General features: G+C 36.0%; 1 protein-coding gene across 4 annotated transcripts in view; it reads right to left on the reverse strand.

Annotated features, from left to right (window-relative positions):
* The window catches only part of DPH5 (diphthamide biosynthesis 5), a 36,671-nt gene that overhangs the window by 6,748 nt on the left and 6,355 nt on the right, over positions 1-23,568 (reverse strand). For all 4 annotated transcript variants that reach the window (XM_055340393.1, XM_055340392.1, XM_055340395.1 and 1 more), the window contains 3 exons: positions 21,558-21,682; positions 12,291-12,399; positions 1,908-2,028 (listed from right to left, as the gene is read on the reverse strand). In XM_055340393.1, the coding sequence (XP_055196368.1) occupies positions 1,908-2,028; positions 12,291-12,399; positions 21,558-21,682 (355 nt within the window). The remainder of the gene's footprint in view (positions 1-1,907; positions 2,029-12,290; positions 12,400-21,557; positions 21,683-23,568) is intronic.

A 23,568-nucleotide genomic window follows, 5' to 3' on the forward strand; every position in this document is an offset into this window, starting at 1 on the left:
TCCTGTTCTACATGCTAAAAAACAAATGGTTCAGCCAAAGTTTGGTTTTGCAAAAATAAATACAGCATACCTGAAGGGTCTTTTTGATAGACTTCTATAGCTTTCGTAAGTGATTATTAAAGTTGTTCTTATAAAGGAGATTAAACAGTTTCCTAAGAAAATACAGCAGAGGTTAATCCTTTATAAGTATTTGTAAATGTTCTTATAAGCAGCAGTGAATGTATTTTTCAGGTTCAAAATATCATTAATTATTTAAAATTTCCACTTGCCTAGCACATAGAAGAAAAAATGTGTATTGGTTATTGAAAATAGCCTGCAGTACCATTAACAGTAAATGTCAACTTAGACTTCCTTTACATGGCATCTGTTAAGATTTTTAAAAATTTTTAAAAATTCAACACACTTATTAGTTTGTTCATCTTAAGGTTCTGAAATGTTGTGACAATAAAGCTTTTAGTTTAGTATTTTAACTTTTTAAATGGTATGTTTTATAGAACCTGGTTTTAAAAATGAGGAGTGTTGGGGAGAATTTTTACAGGCAAATGCTTTTTGATCAAACTGCATTAAAAGACTGCATTATTGAATATTTAATCTCATACCAGACCTGTCTTAATATTCTTTCCTTTTTTTCACACAGGCCACAATTATTCCTTTCTACTTCTACTTGTTAGAAGGTAAGCATCTTCTATTTACCTTAGAAAGCACCTAGAAATGCAAAGTACCCAGCAGATGCTCCATAAATGTCTACTGAATAAATTCACTCACGTGGCTCTACTACCACCCATCCACCAGCCCATCTTAAACTACTCCTTCAGTAGCATAAGTCCCAATTCCTTCATAAAGTCTGTGTTCACTTCCCCTCAAAAGCTCTTTGTTCTTTGAAATATCTATATAGTTATTATATTTTGTTAATCTCTAATTACAACATGTATATCTTATCTTTCAGAGTACATTTTAAATTCTCTGTAGTTTTCTAACATGGTATATTCTCACGAATCCCTACAGGGTCTGGACCACAGCTGGCATCCAATAAATATATACTAATTTAAATGATGAGAATTCCAGATGATTAAATGATGAGATCTATGGTTTGAGGATCTGGAATCATGATATCTTATACTTCACACCTTGTTCCTGCTTTTGTTAATGGAGCAAGGAAGATAGATTGTTTAACCTTGTTTGTCTTTTCCCAGGAAAGCCAAGAAAAGGGGCAGCTCTTAGAAAGAGAATTCAAGAGCCAAAGTTCTGGTTTGTCTTTCCTGCCTCTCCATACAATAGAACTTAATTGTTCTTTAAACTTTTGTACTTAGCAACTAGATTTCAAAACCCTGAGGGCAGGACGTATTTCTAATATTTCCTTAGTGTTCCACAAAAAAAAAAACACCTAACTCTAAAATGGGCATAAAATATAGCAAGATAAGGTAGGTAACACAGTGGGAAAATGATTTAATATCTCCAAGCCTCAAGTTCATCTGTAAAATAAGATGATCTCCAGAGTCTGTTTCAAATCTGTGATTCTGATAGCATCAATACTGTAGTATTCAGAGAACATCTCTAGAACATACAGAGAAGGGCACTTGGTAAGAATCAACGTTTGATACAGGTGTGCTGAACTGCAGTTAATTGACAGGGTCTTGATGGATAATGGGTAAGATATAGAATGCTGGAGAGGATCCATGAGAGGGCGGGGAGTAGGAGGGGAGTAGCATGAACTATAGTATGCAGGCAGGAATAGCCATATGGTGTTTGGAACGGAAAATGCATACATCCCAGAGTATGGGAAAGCGTGTAGCATGCAGAGTGGTTAGACTGGGTCCTTTCTTACGTCTAGCTAGTCATCCACAGAACAAAATGAGAACAATATGACCACTCCATATTGTGCTTTAAGGAAACTCCAAAATCCTTACCTAGTAAGCATAATGTATGCATGCCGTTTTGTCTATTCTTCTTCACTTTGTCAAAGAAGCTTTCTGGTCTCCAAGTGTCTGTCCAAAAAACAATAGAAATCGTCTCTCCAAACTTATACAACTAGAAAAAATAAAAACATCAATTAATAATGGAACAATTCACTACTTACTATTTTAAAGATAATAAACAAAACAAAAAGTGAGAACCAGACCCGAGATGGGTTGGGGATCAAATCTGTCACCACAGTAGTAAATGTTCTCTTTGGTCCACACAGCAGCGGTGTCTGATGCCCTTTCAAGTCCTTTACATGGCCAGGACTTCCAATTTACCTACCAATGAGCTTTATTCCCAAAGTCCACTTGGAAACTGTCTAAAAAGTCTATGGAAGTCCTGCCATCCAGTGGCAGTCAAATTCTCAGATCGGTGTAGAAAGACCCATTAACTCCAAGAATTCAGTCATCAATCTTCTTGCCACATATAATGTTTCTCTGTGAAAAATTCATCTACCTGATGAGTTCCAATGTGTTCCAATGTGTTATTCCTGGAATACTTTCACCCAAGCTACAAGGAATAGGCCTAGCCCTGCTGGAAGGTTCTGCTATTGTTATTATTCTGAGAGGCAAAATCATCTAAAAAATGTTTATTACAGATCATCCACTATATGCCAGACGTTACGCTCTGCATAGGTATAAAAGTGATAATCAAACCTGAGCTGTGGCCTTCATGGAGAATGTAGTCTTGCTCATACCTCACAGAGCAGGCAAAAGCTCTGGAGCCATGGCTCTGGTTCTTCCTAGCTGGGTGATCATGGACAAGTAACCTTCCTGACTTTAAAAAGAAACTCCCCTGTAAGATGTGTATAACTATAAACCTAATAATGTGTTGTTTTTTTTTAAGGATTAAATGACATAAAGTGTGTAGAGTGCTTAGTGCATTGCAGATAGTAGAAACAATAAATATTAGGAACATGATGATATAAAAACAATGATGTTTATAATGATGATCTGAAAATGTTCTAAAATGCTGTGTCTTGCTATAATCCAACCGTTTTTCCTATTGGAGTAAGCTCAAAAATATTGCCAAATATTTGAAATAACACAGTTGATGATGTTTATTGTTGTTGTATGCTTTAATTCAGATAAATTTTTTACAAAAACAGTTTACATTCTATAAAGGATTTTTGGCATCTTTGATCAGATTTTGAAATATTAGTATTACTCTGTAAAAAAGAAAATTGTCGAGGTTAAAGAAACATACACTTTAGGTCTTCAATATTTTAAGAGTTATGGAAATATATATACTCATGAAGGTATAGTGTTCATTCAGAAAGAAAGGGATAGATGATTTAAGAGAGAATTGTGATGCTAGTCACATATAAACACTAGCTGCAGCATGCTGTGGAAAAGCTTCTTGGACTTGTCTAATTTGGGGGATTAAAGAAAACCTCACATAAGCACTGCTTTCTAGGACCCTGATTTATAGACTGTAACCATTCCCATGGCAGTGCCGCAAACTTCTTCAACGAATTCTGGTACATTATGCAAACAGTTGCACCATTTAAGATGTCAGTCCCTCAAAGAACAGAAAGATCAGTCCTTTGTGTTTCACAATCCAAGGACTTACCAGTAAACCATAAAATAAATTGGAGTAAAATCATACTGTCACAAGAATGAGGCTGCAAAAGTCTAAGCACTGTCTTATAAATGTTAGCCTTTGTGCTGTGATCATTTTCCCCAAAAATGTTATTAATGCAAATCTAAATTTAGAGACCACAAAAAGAGCTGTTTTTTTAAGAACAGTAGATAAATACAGGTCTTTTTTAGTTTTAACCTGAAGTTATAAAGAAAGCAGTATTTATCTAACAATATTGGATTATGTTTTCATCTATTGAAGATAAAAACTCAAAAATGAACCACTTAATTATATATTAGGCAATATTTAAAGCAAGAAGATGCACAAGAAAGACAAATATTAGGTAGCAAATAATAATTATAAAAAAAAAAGAGATACAGGCTGTATTGAAAGAGTTGAGCATTATCCCCACTTGGAAAGCACCAAAAGATGACATCTGAAGTCAGAATATAAACTTGATCTTAAAGGGGAGACAGGATGGGGGAAGTTGATCATGGGGAAATTACAAGACGGTATGAACAACCTAAGGGAGGTGGGAACCCTTGGGCAATCCTTAGCATGGCATTAAGCAATTATCTTGCCTGACTGGCCTTTAACAAGTATCCAATTCCTGACAGCTTACCATGTGACAATTCCTGTCAATGCCAGCTCTATAATTTATCTAGAACTGACCTCATTTCTTTCACCACCACCTTAGTTTGAGTCTTCAATGCCACTTGCCCGGCACTTAACTATTTTCTAATTCATCTCACTGCCACCAATATTTCCTTCTTTTCAGAAGCTGTTTCATAAAATCCATTTTTAATTAGGTTTTAATGCTTTGTCATTTTATATTCAGATGAAAAACAGTTGGTGATTTTTAAGTTAAAAAACATCTTCTTGGGGCACCTGGGTGTCTCAGTTGGTTAAGTGTCAGACTCTTGATTTTGGCTCAGGCCATGATCTCAGTTCTGCCCTCGGTGGGGAGTCAGCCTGAGGATTCTAACCCTCTCCCTGTACCCCTCTTCCTGCTCGTGCTCTTTCTAAAATAAATCTTTAAAAAAAAATTTCTTTACATATAGAAAATCAGAAAATTTAACTTGCTAATAACTTTGTGAAGCTCCACAAAGGTACATATAAATATAAATCCTAAGTCAGATCAGTTAAATCTGTGAAGTAAAAAGAAAGCTGACCCAGCAGAGTCGTCAAAAAACATACCACAAAAACCACATATTAAAGAGTTACCAATTTTCTATACAGAATATTGGCCTTGGAATTTTTTTTTTAATTCCCACAAACATTTTTCTTAACACTGATGAAACACTGATTTTGCTGACACTAAGAAAGATTATGCACATGGTCACATACTAGGTACATAGATAAAGTTGAAGACAAAAGAGCCACAAAATTTATATGATCATGTATGAATGAATTCAGATACTAATTAAATGGAAGAGTTTTAAATTAAAGTTCATAATTCCAAAGATATATCAGCTTGGAGTGGGGAGGGAAAGATAAGTAAATAAACAATTCAACTCAGCAAATATTTGTTGTATATTGATTATATGCATGGCACTGTGACAAAGTACAATGGAAGATGTGAAGATGAGTAAACCAAGAAGTTTATAATATGCCCAACACATAAACATATACAAATAATTGAATATTCTACACAGGATGAGGATTTACCAGGATTGTTGAAGTAGAAGAATGGTACAATCGCATCTGCAACTTAAAAAGAAAACTATTGGAATCCCTGGGTGGCGCAGCGGTTTGGCGCCTGCCTTTGGCCCAGGGCGCAATCCTGGAGACCCGGGATCGAATCCCACATCGGGCTCCCGGTGCATGGAGCCTGCTTCTCCCTCTGCCTGTGTCTCTGCCTCTCTCTCTCTCTGTGTGACTATCATAAATAAAAAAAAAAAACAAAAAAACAAAAAAACAAAACTATTATGTGGGAGAGAATGATGATAAGGTGGCTATTAAAATATTGACTACAAAGTTACAGTTGAGGGTCTCCTGGGTGGTTAAGTTAATTAAGTGTCTGACTTGGGCTCAGGTCAAGCTCTCAGGGTCCTGGGATTGAGCCCTGCCTTAGGCTCCCTGGGGAGCTCAGCAGGGAGTCTGCTGTCCCTCTCCCTCTGCCCCTCCCTCTGCTCTCTCTTTCAAATAAATAAAATTGTAAAACAAAACAAAACAAAAAGTTATAGTGGAAATGGAAAGGAAAGAAAAAACATTTTTAATGTGTCCATGATTCAGCAGGTGGTCAAAATAATTCCAAAGTGACTAAACAATAGGGAGCTTACTTAGAGGAGTTCTTCTAAGTTTACACAGAGAGCACAGATCTCCTTATTACCTAGTTTAGTGTTCTCTGTACTAGGTTAGACTTTATCATTTCTACATTAGTTCCTGGACAACACTGAAATCAATTCAATGCTTTTTGAAAACTACCAGTAAGAACTACTATAAGGTCAAAACAATGCTGTTTATTATAATGAGTGTTGTATTATGAAAAAAAAGGAAGGAAATGAGTTGTTACTTTTTAAAAGTAATATATATTTTTTTCCAAAGTAGAAATGTATTATATAAACAGAACATATGGCAATAATTAGGGTCACTCACGCAACAGAGAAAGTGGAGGCATTTCATAATGATGAAAAAATTATACAACCTTTTCCCTGAAGTCAGCCGCAACTGATAATGCAGTTGTATGCAGAAATCATTGCTATCTGGTTTCACTGAACTGTCTCATTTATCTGTCCTTTAAAATGTCTCAAAACCATTTTAGTCACCAATTTTTTTAAAAAAGAATCTGTTCTATTACACAAATGTAAATAATACCACACAAAGAAAATATGCTAGAATTTGTAATTTCTTCTTTATTCAGCTTGTCACCTTCGGGTCAATATATACAGATAAGAGTTGAAGACTAAAGGAAAATATACCAAACTAGCAGCTAATTATGGTTATATCTGGGTAGTGAGACTACATATATGTGCATGTTCTTTATACTTACTGTATTTTACCAATTTTATATGAATATATATGTCACTTATTATCAAAGAAAATAAAGTTATTTTTTAAAAACAATTCTTCTAGGGTGCCTGGGTAGTTGTCAGTTAAGCTTCTGCCTTTTGCTCAGGTCATGATCCCAGGGTCCTGGAATTAAGTCCCACATCGGGCTCCACATTCAGCAGGGAGTCTGCTTCTTCCTCTCCCTCTGCCCCTCCCCACTGCTCGTACACTCTCTCTCCCTCTCTCAAACAAATAAATAAAATCCTTAAAACAAAATAAAGCAAAAAAACCCACAAAAAGCAAAAACAATTCTTCCTAAGTAGAAACAATGGTAAATGAAAGCAATCTTGATTCTGCATGATTAAGGTACTAAATGCTTAACTTGAAAAATTCAAGAAAAAGACTGTTCTTTTTGCCTTTTGTGTATTGACAAAAAACAAAAAACAAAAAACAAACAAACAAAAAAAACACCCGATTTTTTGTTATTGGGAATGTCGAAATAAAACTAACTTGCCTGGCTCTTCACAATAGATGGATTTTTCTTTGACTAGAGATATCTTCAAAATACAAATTACACAAGTGTTAGAGATATCTGTTACTTAGAAATTTCAAAGAACATGATTTTAAAGTATATGTATTTATAACCATTATTTAAATTGTGAAAAATCCAAAGATTTACTTAATGAAAATTTGAGTATCTAATCAATTTTGGTCAAGGTAACCTCTATCTAAAGTTAGAAAATAGGCCAGCTTTTTGGCTTCCAAATCTAGAAGACATTAGAGTTCACCTAGTTTAGTATTCTCCATACTTTTTAATGCCAAATCTTTTTTTCCAAATAAATCCTTTTTAAAAAAATTTTATTTATTTATTCATGAGAGACACAGAGAAAGAGGCAGAGACATAGGCAGAGGGAGAAGAGACTCCCTGCGGGGGGCCTGATGCAGGACTCGATCACAGGACTCCGGGATCATGATGTGAGCCAAAGGCAGATGTTCAACCACTAAGCCACCCAGGTGCCCCCTCCAAATAAATTCTTACAGAATATCAGTAGGGTTAAAGATAAAGATTGGGCTCCTCAGGGATTTATTCTTTGCTGTTTGGTCTCAAGTACTTCATTTTCTGCAGAACTGCTGAAGCATCTTCATAGATCTTGGTACACTTTGAAAACCACTGATCTTGTCCAGCATTCCTCCCTGTCCCCACTTCATCCCCTTACAGTTAGGAAACCTGACTATCCGGATCCAGAGAAGTTAGAGCACTCCTTAGTTACTCTCTGAGCAAAAGTAAAATCAAGACCTTTTAATTTGCAGTTAAACTGTAAACCGTTTTCCATTATTACTTTTCCTTTGCCAGTTCTACCCAATATATAGTCAGTTCTTATCCAACATATATATTTGCTGTTTTGTTTTAACTAATCTCTAGGTAACCAAGGTTTTGTGATACATATGTATGTAAATCTGGTGTGTGTGTGTGTTTCTGTAATATCTTGCAGATTCCTCAAAGTGCTTCTATGACTCTCGTCTTTAACTGAACATTTCTCCCTTTTGGGAATGTATTTACCTTATCGTTCATCTAGCAAACCTCTTGTAATTCATTTTTTAAACCACTTTGAGATATAACTTACATACCATAACATTCACCCATTTTAAGTGTACATTCAATGATTTATAGTAAACAAGTTGCAACTACTATCATATGTAGTTTTAGAAAATTTTTATCACTCCAATCAGATCCCATCTGCCCATTTATAAGTAATAGCTATTCTCAATCCTAACCACTAATTACTTTCTGTCTTCATAGATTGCTTTCTTTGGACAAATTTTTTTTAAAGATTTTATTTATTTATTCATGAGAGACACAGAGAGAAACGCAGAGATGTAGGCAGAGGGAGAAGCAGGCTCCATGCAGGGAGCCTGATGCGGGACTCAATCCCAGGACCACGGGATCACGCCCTGAGCCAAAGGCAGACACTCAACCGCTGAGCCATCCAGGCATCCCTCTTTGGACATTTTGTATAAACAAAATCTTACAATATATGATCTTCTGTGTCATCCTTCTTTCACTTAACATACATATACTTAATATCGATACCAGGACTACTAATTTTTCATAAGACAAAAGGAGAGACTTCAGAGTCTGGAAGTAAATTAAACATTATACTCTTCTATACAATCAACTCACTAAGAATAAAATCCAAATACTCGAATTGGATTAGAAAGCCTAGTGATCCAACCCTATCTATTTACCTGACCTCAGATTGCTTCTCCCCTATTACTCTCCAATAAACCCTTCTTTGGTTCCTTTGAAGAGCCACAGTCATTTCTATTTTAGGGTCTTTGCATAAATCATTCCCTGTGACTGGAATATGCTACTTCCTTCTTGATTCATATCTAATCTTAAATAACACCACCTTAGAGAGTCCTCCTTTGACTGCCCAACTCCAACAGTAAAGTCAACTCTCTAACATATACCAGTCTACTGTAACTTCTTAAACATCTTACTATCTGACATTTATTTGTTGTTATTATTGCCTCTCCTTCCTACTAGGGCATAAGCTCTCTGACAGCAGGGACCTTCTTGGACAGCTTTATCAGTGTATCCAAAGGCACTTAGTAGAGAAACAGTAAGTAGGTAAATAATATTTGTTGAATAAAAACAGATTATTACTCCTCTTAATGATGTCTTAACTTGACAGTCTCAATACACATTCCACTTAACAAGGAAAATTTTCATGGAACTATGGGGTTTGAAATAAAAAAATCCTATTTTATGGCATGCTTATGATAGACTGCATATCAACTGGTTTTGTGTGTTTAGAAGTATTAGTCTATATAACTACTTACCTTCATTAATACTAAAAATCAAGAGTCTTCTGCTAGTTAAGAAACCACAAAGTGAATGAAAAATACTCAGCAGTCAATTCTGAGCTCTCTCTGTGCTGCTTTAGAAAACAAGAGTAAAGGACCTGGCTGTCTCAGTCAGTTAAGTGTCTGCCTTCGGCTACGGTCATGATCTCAGAGTCCTGGGATCGAGTCCCATGTCGGGTTCCATGCTAAGTGAGGAGGTAACTTCTTCGTCTCCCATCGACTCCCAACCCTGCCCATGCTCACTCGCTCTCTGTCTCAAATAAATAAATAAAATCTAAAAAAAAAAAAAAAACCCACTTTGCAAAGCATGTACTGTTCAGGTCTGTCATAGCACCCAAAACAGAACTTCAGTTCAATAACTTGATGGCTGTTTTCCCAGTAACTCATGGGAAAGCCTTTCTCAGAGATGACAGAGTGTCTTTCGAAAGTGGTGCCCACTTCCCTTTTAAAAAATTGAGAAAGAGAGCATGGCAAGGTAACACATTCTACATTTAGCAAGTGTATTTCTGGGAACTAAAATCTACTTTTCCAATTCTGCCAAACCAAAAGAAAGACAGTAGAGTTCTTTAACTTTCTAAGAAATTTTTTATCTGTTAGGTTGGTGGTTCTCAAAATGGGCACCTATACTAGCAGCTTCAGCATCACTGGAGAATTTGCTAGCAGTGCAAATTCTTAGGCTGCTGCCCCGGATCTACTATATCTGAAAATCTGAGGGGAAGGCCAGCCATCTCTTTTCTAAGTCCTATAAGTAATTCTGATGAATACTAAGTCTGAGAACCACCAGTATAGGTTATTGTTTTTCCCATAAATGCTGATCCAAATGCCGCAGAGAAAATTATAAGGAAGGGGACTTTGCCACAGTTTATGTATTCTGCAGGATATCCATACATTTGTTTTAAAATTTAAAAGTGTCATGAATATAATGACTGTATTTTTAGTGCTTTTTATCTTAGAAAACTGTATAAAAGTTATCACTAATAACCTCTTTCTCCTGGAATATAAATAACTTGGGCAGTACAAAAAGTATATTTTCATAGAGATTTCATCAAATACGTAAGACGGAACCTAAAAAGGCACTTCCTGTTTTTCACACAAGTAGTAAGTCATTTGCATACCCAGATTAGAGAATAGAACCAAGTTGGGGAAACAATGCTTTGTGGCTGCCTAGAAAAATTCTATAGAAGAGAGAAAACTAAATTTAAAAAAATTAATCTATGTACCATGTGGATATGATTTTAAGGGCTTATTTGGAGACTGCCAATTCTCACAGTAAATTTCCTCTCAAATACCTTCACCTATTTTAAACATGAGAACAATAACTCTATACCCCTCTACCAATCTAGAGGATCAGAAGGAGGACAGGGTCACCCTAGTTTAGTTCTTGCCAGTCTGAATGATAGATATACATGTGATGAAGACAAGGATCTTTTAAAAAAATTTATCCTTAAAAAGAAACAAAAACTTTTAAATGATAAGTTATGATAAGTTATACCAAAAAATGATGGAAAGGGGCTAGGTTAACTTTTCCTAACAGAAATAAAAACAAAACCAATATAAAAATATATATACTCCATTAGCTTAAGATTTATTACCCATCTCTATCACAAGATTAATTTATTCCTTTCTTTTTTTCCTTTCTCTTGGCAACCATCAGTTCTTAAAAAGCACATTGTCTATGAAAGAGAATACTGGACTGAGAACCAAGAAACTCCATTTACTTACTTCAACACAGCAATGTTCAGAAGGGGTTTAAAGTGTGAAACAGACTTACTTGGCAAGATTTTTTTTTTTTTAAGTATGCACTTTATTAGAAGACAAAGAACAAAATTTTTTGCCAATTTAAATGTAATAACTAAGAGAGTGATGAATGCTAAAAGGTAAATCATTTATACCTTTTCTCTGATTCTTCAGAACCAGAGGCAATATTTCTGAGATGACTGGCCAGGATATCAGGATATCAATTAAACTGAGATACTCTTTCCAGTTAATACAGAAAACACAGACACCTCTAAAGCCACAGATACAGCACTGGTGTCCAATGATGATCTATCTTCTTGTTGTAAATATCTATTTTAAATTATGCATTCCAAGATGACATATTAGGGAATACTTCATTTCATAGATCCTAATATGCACATTTTTCCCCCTATTATGATATATCTGAAATAGGAAGGGGTCCTTACAAGCAATTAGGTCTTAAAACCATTGTTGGCTATGAGCAGTCATAGTTGTCATAGATCATATATGTATACAAACATCAGAACACAAATATCAGACTTGGAAAATGAGTATCAGGCAGCCTGGAAGAAAACCCTGGAAACAGTTATGGAGCACTCTTTTAACCCCTCAGAATCAAGACTGACGGTTAAAAATTAACCAACTTTACACAGCAATAATTATTACAAAGGTGGCTTACAAGCCTAATATGAATGGCTTTTGGTTCTTTTGCAGATTCTTTTAATAAATGCTGCATCACGATGCTCTTGATGGCATAGAAAATAATACTGTATAGAAAACATGCTTCAGCAATGCAGAGTAAGTTATCTGGAAGAATGTGAGAAGGCTTTAAGAAAACTTAACCAACTTAATTAGATTAAACTTCCCTGTTTTTGTATGCCAGAGTTGGATTTAAGACTAAAGTCTTTCTGTAGCTAAATTTCAGTGGTCGATTCCAATGAGGAGAAAAAAGATCTAAGTTATAGGAAAATAGTATAAAAAATACAATATTAAAAAATTTCATACCCACTCCTGTATTATATAAAATAGTAATATCTTTTTTAAAAATAATATCTTAAAATTCACAATATGTAACAAAATCTACCTGCAATTTGTAGTTTTCCAAAACATTTTTGCTAACTACCATAAAAAAAATACTTTCTTAGTAATATTACCTGTAAACCACAGCAGCCTACTGCATTCATTATGGAAGCATTGTGAATAACTCGGTAAGAAATTCCCAGTTTTGTTGCTCTCAAAATAAGATCACTGTGTGTGGTAGCCCTGTAGTGAGAAAGATCAAGTTGGATTAAAGTAACCACACTGACTTTTTAAGACAGTAAAGGTATAACATTTCATGAGTTCAGGTCAATCATAGGGCTACGGGGGCTGCTTTTCCTCAAATTCTGGGCATTCTGACAAGAAAAGTGTTAAGTCTACACATGCCCTTCATAATGCTGAACTGCACTTGTTACACTCTTAAGCAGCCTTGGCAGCTACAGAGAAAGGGAAGTTTGACTTGCTCTTTTGTCCTGTTAATACCTGCAAAGACATTTGTGGAATGTAAGCTTAGCAACTGAACTCTTGAGCAGCAATTCTCACTTTGGGCTCAGGGCCTCCTTAGACTCTTAAAATGACTGCTCTGAGTTCTAAATTATGGAACAATTAGATATACTCTTTTATTTCTGCTTTTTTTTTAAGATTTTATTTATTTATTTATTCATGAGAGGCACAGAGAGAGAGAAGCAGAGACAGAGGCAGAGGGAGAAGCAGGCTCCCCACAAAGAGCCAGATGTGGGACTCGATCCCGGGATCCTGGGATCACATCCTGAGATGAATGCAGACCCTCAACCGCTAAGCCACACAGGCGTCCCAATTTCTGCTATCTTTTGAAGGTTTCTTTTTTTGTGTTTTGAAATACAACAAGGCAGATGGTACAGAACATTTTTGTAGCCTGTTATTCTTTGCCTTTATATTAGGGTTCTACCTGATATAACCATAGTTGGATTTTACATCTGTCTAACAGTGATTTTATTTATAACTGTTTTCAGTCTGGTTACTGTACATGTAATTAGTATGTGAGCACGTGTATGTGCGTGCATATTCTTGCCTGTTGCCTTTCCTTTTTTGAGACAAATCTAATGCTTATAATTAGACAGACTGGGAAGAGAGAATATGTGTAAAATATAAATATGGATACTGTGAAATGTAACCCCACATCAATTTAGAACTGCATTATTATGGGCCTTTTTTCCCCTTGATGAAAACTCCTGGCCCTGCTGGGGAAAGCAACATTAGCATGTTTGAGAAACTACATACAAACCAGCAGAACCTGTCAACTGGTCAATGCATACCAAGTAGGAAGATCAAGGGCTTTCACCCCATGAGGCAGTCAGAAACAGATTAACAAATGCCCACCAGGGAAGCCTGTTTTTAATCACACATAAAATAAAAACTAGTATGAAAAACAATCATTAATTTGATTTAGAGTCAGCTTTTAAAAAACAATATAAATGCCAGTTATAAAGAATGTTTTTAATATCATCTTTAACAGAATTTTACTACTTAACACTAATATTAAGGAAAACTGAATTAGTTACTTGGTGAATTATTTGAATAGATGAGCAGAAAGTAAACCTACTTTAAAATTATATCTCTATCACAACTTCATCTAAAATGACCAGATGTGGTTGGTGCACTATGGAGGTTTAATGACCTGGCAAAGTGATTTGATTTTGTGAAGCTGCCATAAATGTGATTAAATAAGCCCCTCAGATTTCTGCTATGAAACCTGGTATTTTATCATCACGATTACCCAAATAATATTGCTTCACGAAAAAGAAAAAAACTGGTTTGAAACACAGGCTTAAAGCATTATACTGGGCATTCCTTCTAGTCCAAGGTCATGAAAACACTTCAATTATGGTGATTGGAAAAGTATGTGTATAAAGACATTTATTACTATTTTAGGGCATGTGGCTCTGTTCAACATCAGATATATGTGTGTGTGTGTATGTATATATGGTTTTCGATAGAGCCATATGCTCAGAAATAATAATAAATTTAGCTTAATAATATGCTTGCTTCTTGGAATTGCTCTGAAAGCAATTTCAGGAGATTCAAGAATGTTTTAGTCAATGGAGCCAATAAAATAAAGAAAATAAAGGTGACCAATTTGAATGTATAAGACTTGGTATGTTAAAAAAAAAGAAAGAAAGAAAAAAAGACTTGATATGTTTATTTTAAACTTGATTTTAGGGCCACCTGGGTGGCTTAGTGGTTGAGCGTCTGTCTTCCTTTGGCTCAGGGCATGATCCTGGAGTCCCAGGATTGAGTCCCACATCAGGCTCCCTACATGGAGCCTGCTTCTCCCTCTGCCTATGTTTCTGCCTCTCTGTGTCTCTCATGAATAAATAAATAAAATCTTTAAAAAAAAAAAAACAACAACTTGATTTAATAGGAGCGTCTGGGAAGCTTAGTCAGTTAAGTGACTCTTCATCTCCGCTCAGGTCCTGATCTCAGGGTCCTGAATTCAAGCCCCACATTGGGCTCCATGCTGGAGTCCCACTTAAAAATAAATAAATAAATAAACTTTATTTTATAATAACATTAGTTTGCATTAGCCATTAGTGCTATGGCTTATGATCTGAAAATTCATCTATATTTGCAATGATATGGTGAAAGTGACATTCTCATAAACTACCAGAAGCACTATAAACTGGTACGGTCCTTTAAAAAAAAAAAAAACCTGGGGAGGGGAGAGAGAGAGAGCATGAGAGAGCACGAGCTGGGGGAGGGGTAGAGGGAGAGGGCAAACAGAGTCCCTGTTGAGCACAGAGCCTGATGTGGGGCTCAATTCTAGGACCCTGAAATCATGACATCAGCCCAGATCAGATGCTTAACTGCCTGAGTCACCCAGGTGCCTTGACACAGTCTTTTTGAAAAGTAATTTCACAATATATGCTTGAAAATACCCATATTCAAAACTTTTGCATTTTTGGTATTATAAACTGATTTTGGAGGGAAAAAAAACTAAAATGTGGGGATGGGAGAATGGAAGGAAGAGAAAAGGATCACATACATTAATCTATACATGGCAGCTTTACATATATCAGAGAAATAAATGGACTAATGATAATAATGCTGACATTTACTGGATAATTACTAGGTGCCAAGTACTGTTCAAATGCATTACATGAAATGGAAACGACCTATATTAAAGCACAAAGAAGACAAATGACTAAAGATATATTTTTATGCATGTGTATGCCATGAAGAAAAAGGCATACATTAAGGATAAAAAATTATGTGTTCAATGACTATAAAATATATATATATAGTTACAGAGCATATTAAAGTAAGGAATGGAATAACAAAATGGAACTATCATCAAAATTTATTTAATGATGGGCAGCCTGGGTGGCTCAGCGGTTTAGCGCCGCCCTCAGCCCAGGTTGTGATCCTGGAGACCCGGGATTGAGTCCCACGTTGGGCTCCCTGCATGGAGCCTCTCCCTCTGCTTGTGTCTCTGCTTCTCCCTCTCATGAATAAATAAATAAAATCTTAAAAAAAATGGTTTAATGATGACCCTGTTCAACTATTCTTTATGGGGACAGAAAGCTTACTGTCATCTCTCACATGACTGGGTCAGATCTATTGATGTACTATTTTTTTTTAGGGTCATTTACATTCTTTATGTGATTAACTTCCACATTCCTATCAATAACCTGGACAAAAGGGAAAAGATGAAAGCTACCTGAACTGACTTAACTAAATTTCAATTACCTTCCTCAGGAATTTAAAAGTGGATGATAATGATGATTACACTACTTAGTGCCACTGAATTGCACACTTAAAAATGGCTAGTGGTAAATATTATAATAAACTTTACTATAATTTAAAAGATACTAGAATAAAAAATTTAAGTAATTTTCTTTTTCAAGTTTTATTTCAAATAAGTGGAAAGGGGCTTGAAATAAAAAATAACTTGTGGTGGTTGTTGTATATAAGGAAGAATTTCAGTACTTTGCTGCATTCCATATTCCCTTCCAGGTGTATCCATTTAATGCATACAAATCGTAATTCAAGACCCAATTAAAATGTACATATTCCCTACTACCATCTTGTCTCCAACTACTGTATCTCTTGATTATATTTCAATAGTAATCCAGTGAATAAATGAAAAATAACTATAGTACAATAATTATTACACAGATCTGAATCTAGGATTATACACAATTAATGATATAGAGTAAATTAATAGGGGAGGGGAGGGGAGAGGAGAGGAGAAGGGAGAGGGGAGGGGAGGGGAGAGGAGAGGAGAGCAGAAGAGAGGAGAGGAGAGGAAGCCAGGCACTCATTCCTGAATAAAATAATGGAATATTCATATTCATGGAAGAGGTAGCTGGGTCTTAAAGAATCTATTTTATTGAATAGAAACTGTGGAGGACTAGAGTCAACGGTGCTGTATGGCATATTTCAAAGTTGTTAAGAGAGTAAGTAGATCCTAAGATTGCTCACCACAAGAAAAAAAATAGTTTTTTTTTTTGTATGATAGATGTTAACTTACTGAGGTAATCATTTCACAATGCAGATAAGTCATCTTGCTGTATATCAAAAATTACAAACTGCTGTATGTCAATTAAATCTCAATATAATTGGGAATAAAAGAAACAAACTGGTAAGAAAAGTCTATTTTAAACAAAGACATGGAAGACGAATACTGCAAAAACATTTATGAATTGGCAAAGGAGTACAACTAGGCTCTGGCACAGTCAAAAAGAAGAGTAGGCGACGGAGAAAACAGATAAACTGTTAAAAGATTTAGGCCATGAAGTCATTAAGGTTTTTCAGCAGAGTAGTAACAGCATCAAGGTACATTTTTGTTGGACTCAATTTTTTTATTTTTTATTTATGTGCAATTCTCCCTTCCCCCTCCATCCCCTGTAGACCACCTCCACAATTTCCATGTACTGAATTCTACCCAGACCCAGCTCAAGCACCAACTCCTCCACAACACCACCACTGAAAAACTCCAAACTCTATGGCTTTAAATTTACACTCTTCTATCCTCTTCCTCGACCCAACCTTTCAGCAGTCTATCAGTTAACCACTCTTTCCTCTCTATTCTCTTTTCTTGGCTTCGGTGACAACACATTCTCTTGCTTTTTCTCCTCCTCTGAGGGATGACAGACCACAAAATTCAAGTTTCCTAAGGCTTGATCTTCCTATCTTCCCCTTGTTCCTTCCTAGTGATTTCATCCATTTCTCTGGCTTTAAACACCTTGTCTCTCCCTCTCTCCCCATACATACTCATGACCTCAAAAGCCACATATTGAGGATAACCCCTTCAGATATCACATTGCCTATATGACATCTCAAATTTAAAACATTTCCAGAACCAATTCTTGTCTTCCCCAATTATTTTCCCTAGGAGTTTTCATCATTTCAAGAACTGGCACCATCAACTGATCAATTGATAAAGCTGGAATTCTGGAAAACTTGCTTCTTTCCTTTTCCTCACCTACTACATATATGTTGGCATTCTTCCTTCTGAACTTTTCCCACTTTGTCTTTTTCTCTCCTCTACCAAAGCCACCTGGCTTCCCTAAAAATCCACTTATGTGAGCATTTAAGAGTGATCATTTAAGAATGTCAGATTGTGATTCTTGCTTAAAATCCTTCAAATATTTACCAGAGTACTTTTTTTTTTTTTTAAGATTTTATTTATTTATTCATGAGAAACACACAGGCAGAGGGAGAAGCAGGCTCCATGCAGGAAGCCTGACGTGGGACCCAATCCAGGTCTCCAGGATCACACCCGGGGTTGAAGGTGGCACTAAACCGCTGAGCCACCTGGGCTACCCCTTACCAGAGTACTTCAAACAAAAGTTCTACCCTATCTAAGGCCTTACATGATCTGGGTCCCACCTACCTGTTTAACTCCTTCTTACTCCCTCTCCCTGCCCACTCACTATGCTCCACTCTGGCCTTCCAGGTTCTTTTTTTTTTTTAATATTTTATTTATTAATGAGAGATATAGAGAGAGGCAGAGACATAGGCAGAAGGAGATGCAGGCTCTCTGGGGAGCCCGATGTGGGACTCGATCCCAGGTCCCCAGGATCACACCTGAACCAAAGGCAGACGCTCAACCACTAAGCCACCCAGGCATCCCCTTTCAGGTCCTTGAATACATTCTTGCAGCTCACCTCTGCTTACAATGTTCTTCCCTTCTGCTGTTCCTTTTATTTCTCAGATACCTGCTTATATATTACCTCAATAGAGAGGATTTTCCCTATGAACCCACAAAAATTAGCCTATTTCTGCTAGTCTTGTTTCCCCCTTACATAAGGCCTATTAAAACTTTAAATTTGTTTTTTTCTCTTTGATTGATGTTAACCTCCCCTACTAAACAGTAAACCTCAGTTCTTATCATGTAACATATATCCAGCATGTAGGAGTGCCTGTCGTAAGACAGGTGTTCCAAAGATATTTGTTGAATGGATAAACATCAGTCCAAGATATGCCTGGTCTCACCTTGTGACCCCAGGCAAAATATTAAAAATTCTTTCCATTAATATTTATTTGATATGTACTACTTTGCAAAAGAGGCTAGGGAGATAAAATGTATGAAGGGCAGCCTACAAACCTAAAGAGTAGGTGTATACATTTATCGAAAAAAATGGTAATATACAATAACAAATAAATGACAAGTCAGTAGTTAGGAAGAGATAGAACTTCTGATCAGAGTAATAAAGGACTGCATCACTGAGAATGTGGTATTTGAGTTAGGCTTCAAGAGACAGCTGGACCTCTGACAATAAGATATATAGCGAAAGGTATTATAGATGAAGGAAAGAGTTTGAACAGATGTATAGAATGAGAAAGCAAGATGATGGGGGAAGGGACAAACTGGTTGGCAGAAGTGAGGGCTTTAGTAAAAGAAGGACAGAAAATAGGTAGAAGGGAAGGTTGGACATTATATTTCATATCTGGCCAACGGATGGAGCTAGTAGCTCTCATTTTGAGCTCAAATAAGGTTTTCAAATTGTAGGTTGTTTTTTTTTTAAAGATTTTATTTATTAAAAAAAAAGATGTTATTTATTCATGAGAGATTGGGGGGGGTGGGTGGGTGGGGGCGGAGGCAAAGAGGCAGAGCCATCAGGAGCATGATGCAGCTGATGCAGGATTTGATCCCAGGACCTTGGGATCATGACCTGAGCCAAAGGCAGAAGCTCATTAGACTGAGCCACTAAGTTGTGGTTTCACAAATATAAATGTGACCACAACATAGGTAATGAATTAAGAGTCTGTATCTGGACCAAGCAAAAGGCTACTATATTAAACAAACTAGGGAATAAAACAACCTAAAAAACTTGGTTAAAAAAAAAGTCAAAAGCAGTGCTTCTCAAACTAGAGAAAGGCCGATATTTTTAAGTTCTAAATTGTCATGGAACAACAGTTTTGTAATCAAAATTAATGATTTAGAAAAATAAAATATAACATAATACAAAATATAAGTTCCAAATTTTTATTATGAGTCTCAGGAGAGACAAAATTACTTTTAAAAAATGCTATCAAGTTTCTAAATGTTTACTCTCAATCTCTGTAGTTCTCATCATGAAATAGTAAGTTTGTAGGCTGGCACCAGCCTGTAAACCTCAGGTGAGTAGCAGTGGTTTATTGGACTTTGTCAGTGACTGGATGCCTGAGAGTCAGAAGTAACTCTAACAGTACTCTTCTAGGTAACTCTAAGAATTGTGATTTCATCAGGTAAGGAAATCTGGTGAGTTCAGAAGGTGTCACTGTAAAAAATACGGGATTTTGGCGGGAACCCAGTACAATGAGAAAATCCTATAAGAGTTCTAAGACAGGGATCCCTGGGTGGCGCAGTGGTTTAGCGCTGGTCTTTGGCCCAGGGTGCGATCCTGGAGACTCGGGATCGAATCCCACATCAGGCTCCCGGTGCATGGAGCCTGCTTCTCCCTCTGCCTGTGTCTCTGCCTCTCTCTCTCTCTCTGTGACTGTCATAAATAAATTAAAAAAAAAAAAAAGAGTTCTAAGACATTTTAGATATAGGATTTTTCATTCCCTTTATTTTACTATTTTGTGGCTTAAAAACTATATATAGGTACTGCTAATTTGAAGGAAGATGTACTTTTACAAAAAACAATGTCAGAGGCTAAAACAATTTGGATATTTTTAGATTTTTAATCACACAATTTGACATGTGTGATTACACAATGTCATTTGCAACCAGGTATAAATAATGAAACATAATCTCTGGCACACCACATTGATGTAAATTACTGTTTGTTGACAGACACATGCACATATAACTTCATTCTTTTGAAAAACATTCTTGGTGGTGAGTTCATAGTGATTTAATTGTCCTTATGTTCCTTAATCTGTGACATAAATCTTAGGTCACAAGTTGGAAACAAAGAACTCCTCTATTTGGCTTGACATTAGTGATTGATGATTTTTTTTTTTTTAAGATTTTATTTATTTATTCATGAGAGAGAGAGAGAGGCAGAGACGCAGGCAGGGGGAGAAGCAGGCTCCATGCAGAGAGCCCGACGTGGGACTCGATCCCGGGTCTCTAGGATCACACCCAAAGCGAAGGCGGTGCTAAACCACTGAGCCACCAGGGCTGCCCTGTGATTGATGATTCTTAACTAGACAAGCAGAAACGCATCTTTTCGTTAATGGCAAAGAATAGAGCTCCCAATGGATACAAGAAATTAAAATTTGAGGCGGGACAAATATTTTTTTTAAGATTTTATTTATTTGAGAGAGTGAGCAAAAGACAGGAGTAGAGGAGGGGCAGAAAGGGAAAGATAAGCAGACTGTGCTGAGCAGGGACCCTGATGCAGGACTTGATCCTAAGATCCTGGGATCATGACCTGAGCCAAAGGCAGATAGTTAACTGACTGAGCCACCCAGGTGCCCTGAGGCTGGACAGATTTTAAATTCAGGGCAAGTAAAGTGACAATATTGCTAAATATAAGGTGACTTAAAAAATAAATTAAGTTAAAAAAAAAAAAAAAACAAGGACAAAGGAAGCAGAAGATGCTTGTGATTTACCTGCAAAATAAAAGGTAGGTATGACTCTTGATAATGTAATACACTTAATAATGATACACTAGTTAAGTCATTTGACATCCTAAGTTACCTTCTAAAAGAACAGGAGCTGCAAGGATACAAACTTTAGAACTGACGCTTGATAACCAATGTAAGTTAACACATGATGACAACCCTATCAAGCAGATCATCTTCATATAATCTCAAAGATAATGAAAGTTTATAAAATTTTAGAGCCTAGGTAAATACAGTCCTTTTTTAGGACCAGGCAAGTAAAAGGTCTTAAATATAACAGAATAATTCTGATTTGTTTTTGAAAAGCAAGCAAATTAAAACTCAAAATACCTGCTTTAACTTACCCAAATGGATCACCAACCACAAGGAATGCAACATCACTGATATCGGCATCCTTTAAAATATTATCTGCTTCTTGTTCCACTTCTTCTCTATCAGCAAGAATCAATTTTCTTCCATAAAACTCTTCCTACAGATTTAAGTCCAATATCAAAATGAGACAGCAGATGACCATTTCAACACATGCACCACACACACACACACACACACACACACACACACACACACACACATCTTTGTCTGGGGCTGGTGCAAATCTTGGCAATCATCCAAACACAGATCACTGACTAGGACTCCTCAGTGGGCTAGCACTCTCTATCATGTTGCAATTAAACTCTGTCTTTGAGGCTGTCGTAATATCCCAAAGGAGGTAGACCTCCTAACATCTGACGCTTTCTGCATTTTAAATTTACCTCTAAATTTGAGTCTAGCAAGCCATGCACGGTGGAACAGAGAACGTGCATGAAATTTATTTCAGAAACAGTAATACAGAACATCTCAAATAATAATTATGAACATACATGGTAATTTGGGTTTTATTAAATTTTCCACAGGAAAACATACAGGAATCTGGCTAAAATAAAAGGTAACTTCAATGAGAAATAATAGAAAATTAAGATTTACTTATCTACAGAACCAGCAAACAGTCCTGTAATTGCAGGAAAGATTAATTTAAAGCTTTATTTCCTAGTTCCTGCTAAAAAGGCAGAGTTGCAGAGGAAAGAAAAAAAATTCTAATTATATAGGAAGTCTCCATACAAACTGCTTTGTGAACCAACCCCCTGAAGTTCAACTCCAGAGAATAAATCCAGGAGGCTGACTGTAACTGCAGTGGCAGCAGGTAAGTACAGAGTGAACCAGAGTTCTAATAGTCATGTGGCAGTGGTTACAAACTATTATGTAAGGTCATGAATCTTATTAACTGATTTCCTGTGGAGTAATATGTAATTCAAATATAGTGAAAATAACACATAGACAAATACTATTTCTTACATGCTGAGAAGTTTGAGTTATAAGGATTATATCAGATGTAAACATTACAAGGATTGCTATACTCAGTATCTTTCAAGCAAAAGAGTAAATAAACAAATGATTAAACATTTGAAGATAAAGGCTCTAGTTTCAACTCTCATAATTATTGCCTAATACTTAACTAGAATCTGAAAATGTGAAAAAAGATCCCTTCCCTTTTTCTCTACATCTTCTCAAAGAAAATGCTCCAGAAGTTCCCAATGACAATGTTTTTACAGACAAAAAAATGTTCTCTTTATTTTCACTTTTACCATGTATTTTTTTCTTAATCATTGATTTGTATGTAACTTACTTTAATTTCATGAACCCAGAAAACTTATTAGTGGTAGAACATTTATATTCACGTGTCTAAGAAGACACACACATGATCATGGAAAACTAAAGGAAACGGTATTTCTTTCTGAACATTTCTTACAATCAAAGTCACATGCTACTAGCTTAATGCTAGCAGTATTCCTAAATCCTATCCAATATTTTATAAATGAACAGAAAACTCCACTCTCCTCAAGACTTCTATCATGTACCACACTATATTTATCATTTATCCTAAGAAACATTTCATTATCTAATCGAAACACAATGTTTATTTAAAAAAAAAAAAAGTATCCACCTATGCACACTTGTGCACACACCCAAACACTCCAGTATAATCAAATGGCTGATCCTCTTGGGAAAAAAAGAAAAAAGTTTAAAAAAAGGGAAGAAAGAGCAAAACTGGTATTACAATATTCTTAATTTACCCACTTCATTATTTATTCATTTACTCACTTGAAGGATATTTCTTGTGCACAACCTCCACACCAAACGCTATGCTTGATGTTGGGAAACAATGATGAAAGAGATAAATGTGGCCCCTATCGTGTCACTTATAATGTTTAGGGGGGAATTATCTACCACATTAATAAGTGCTATAGGAGCATGGAACCTAGTAGGTCATGGAAGGGGGAGAAAAAGTAGTATTATTTAAAAAATAATTTTACATTT

This window comes from Nyctereutes procyonoides, unplaced genomic scaffold (assembly GCF_905146905.1).
Source record: "Nyctereutes procyonoides isolate TBG_1078 unplaced genomic scaffold, NYPRO_anot_genome, whole genome shotgun sequence".
Classification (NCBI taxonomy): domain Eukaryota; kingdom Metazoa; phylum Chordata; class Mammalia; order Carnivora; family Canidae; genus Nyctereutes; species Nyctereutes procyonoides.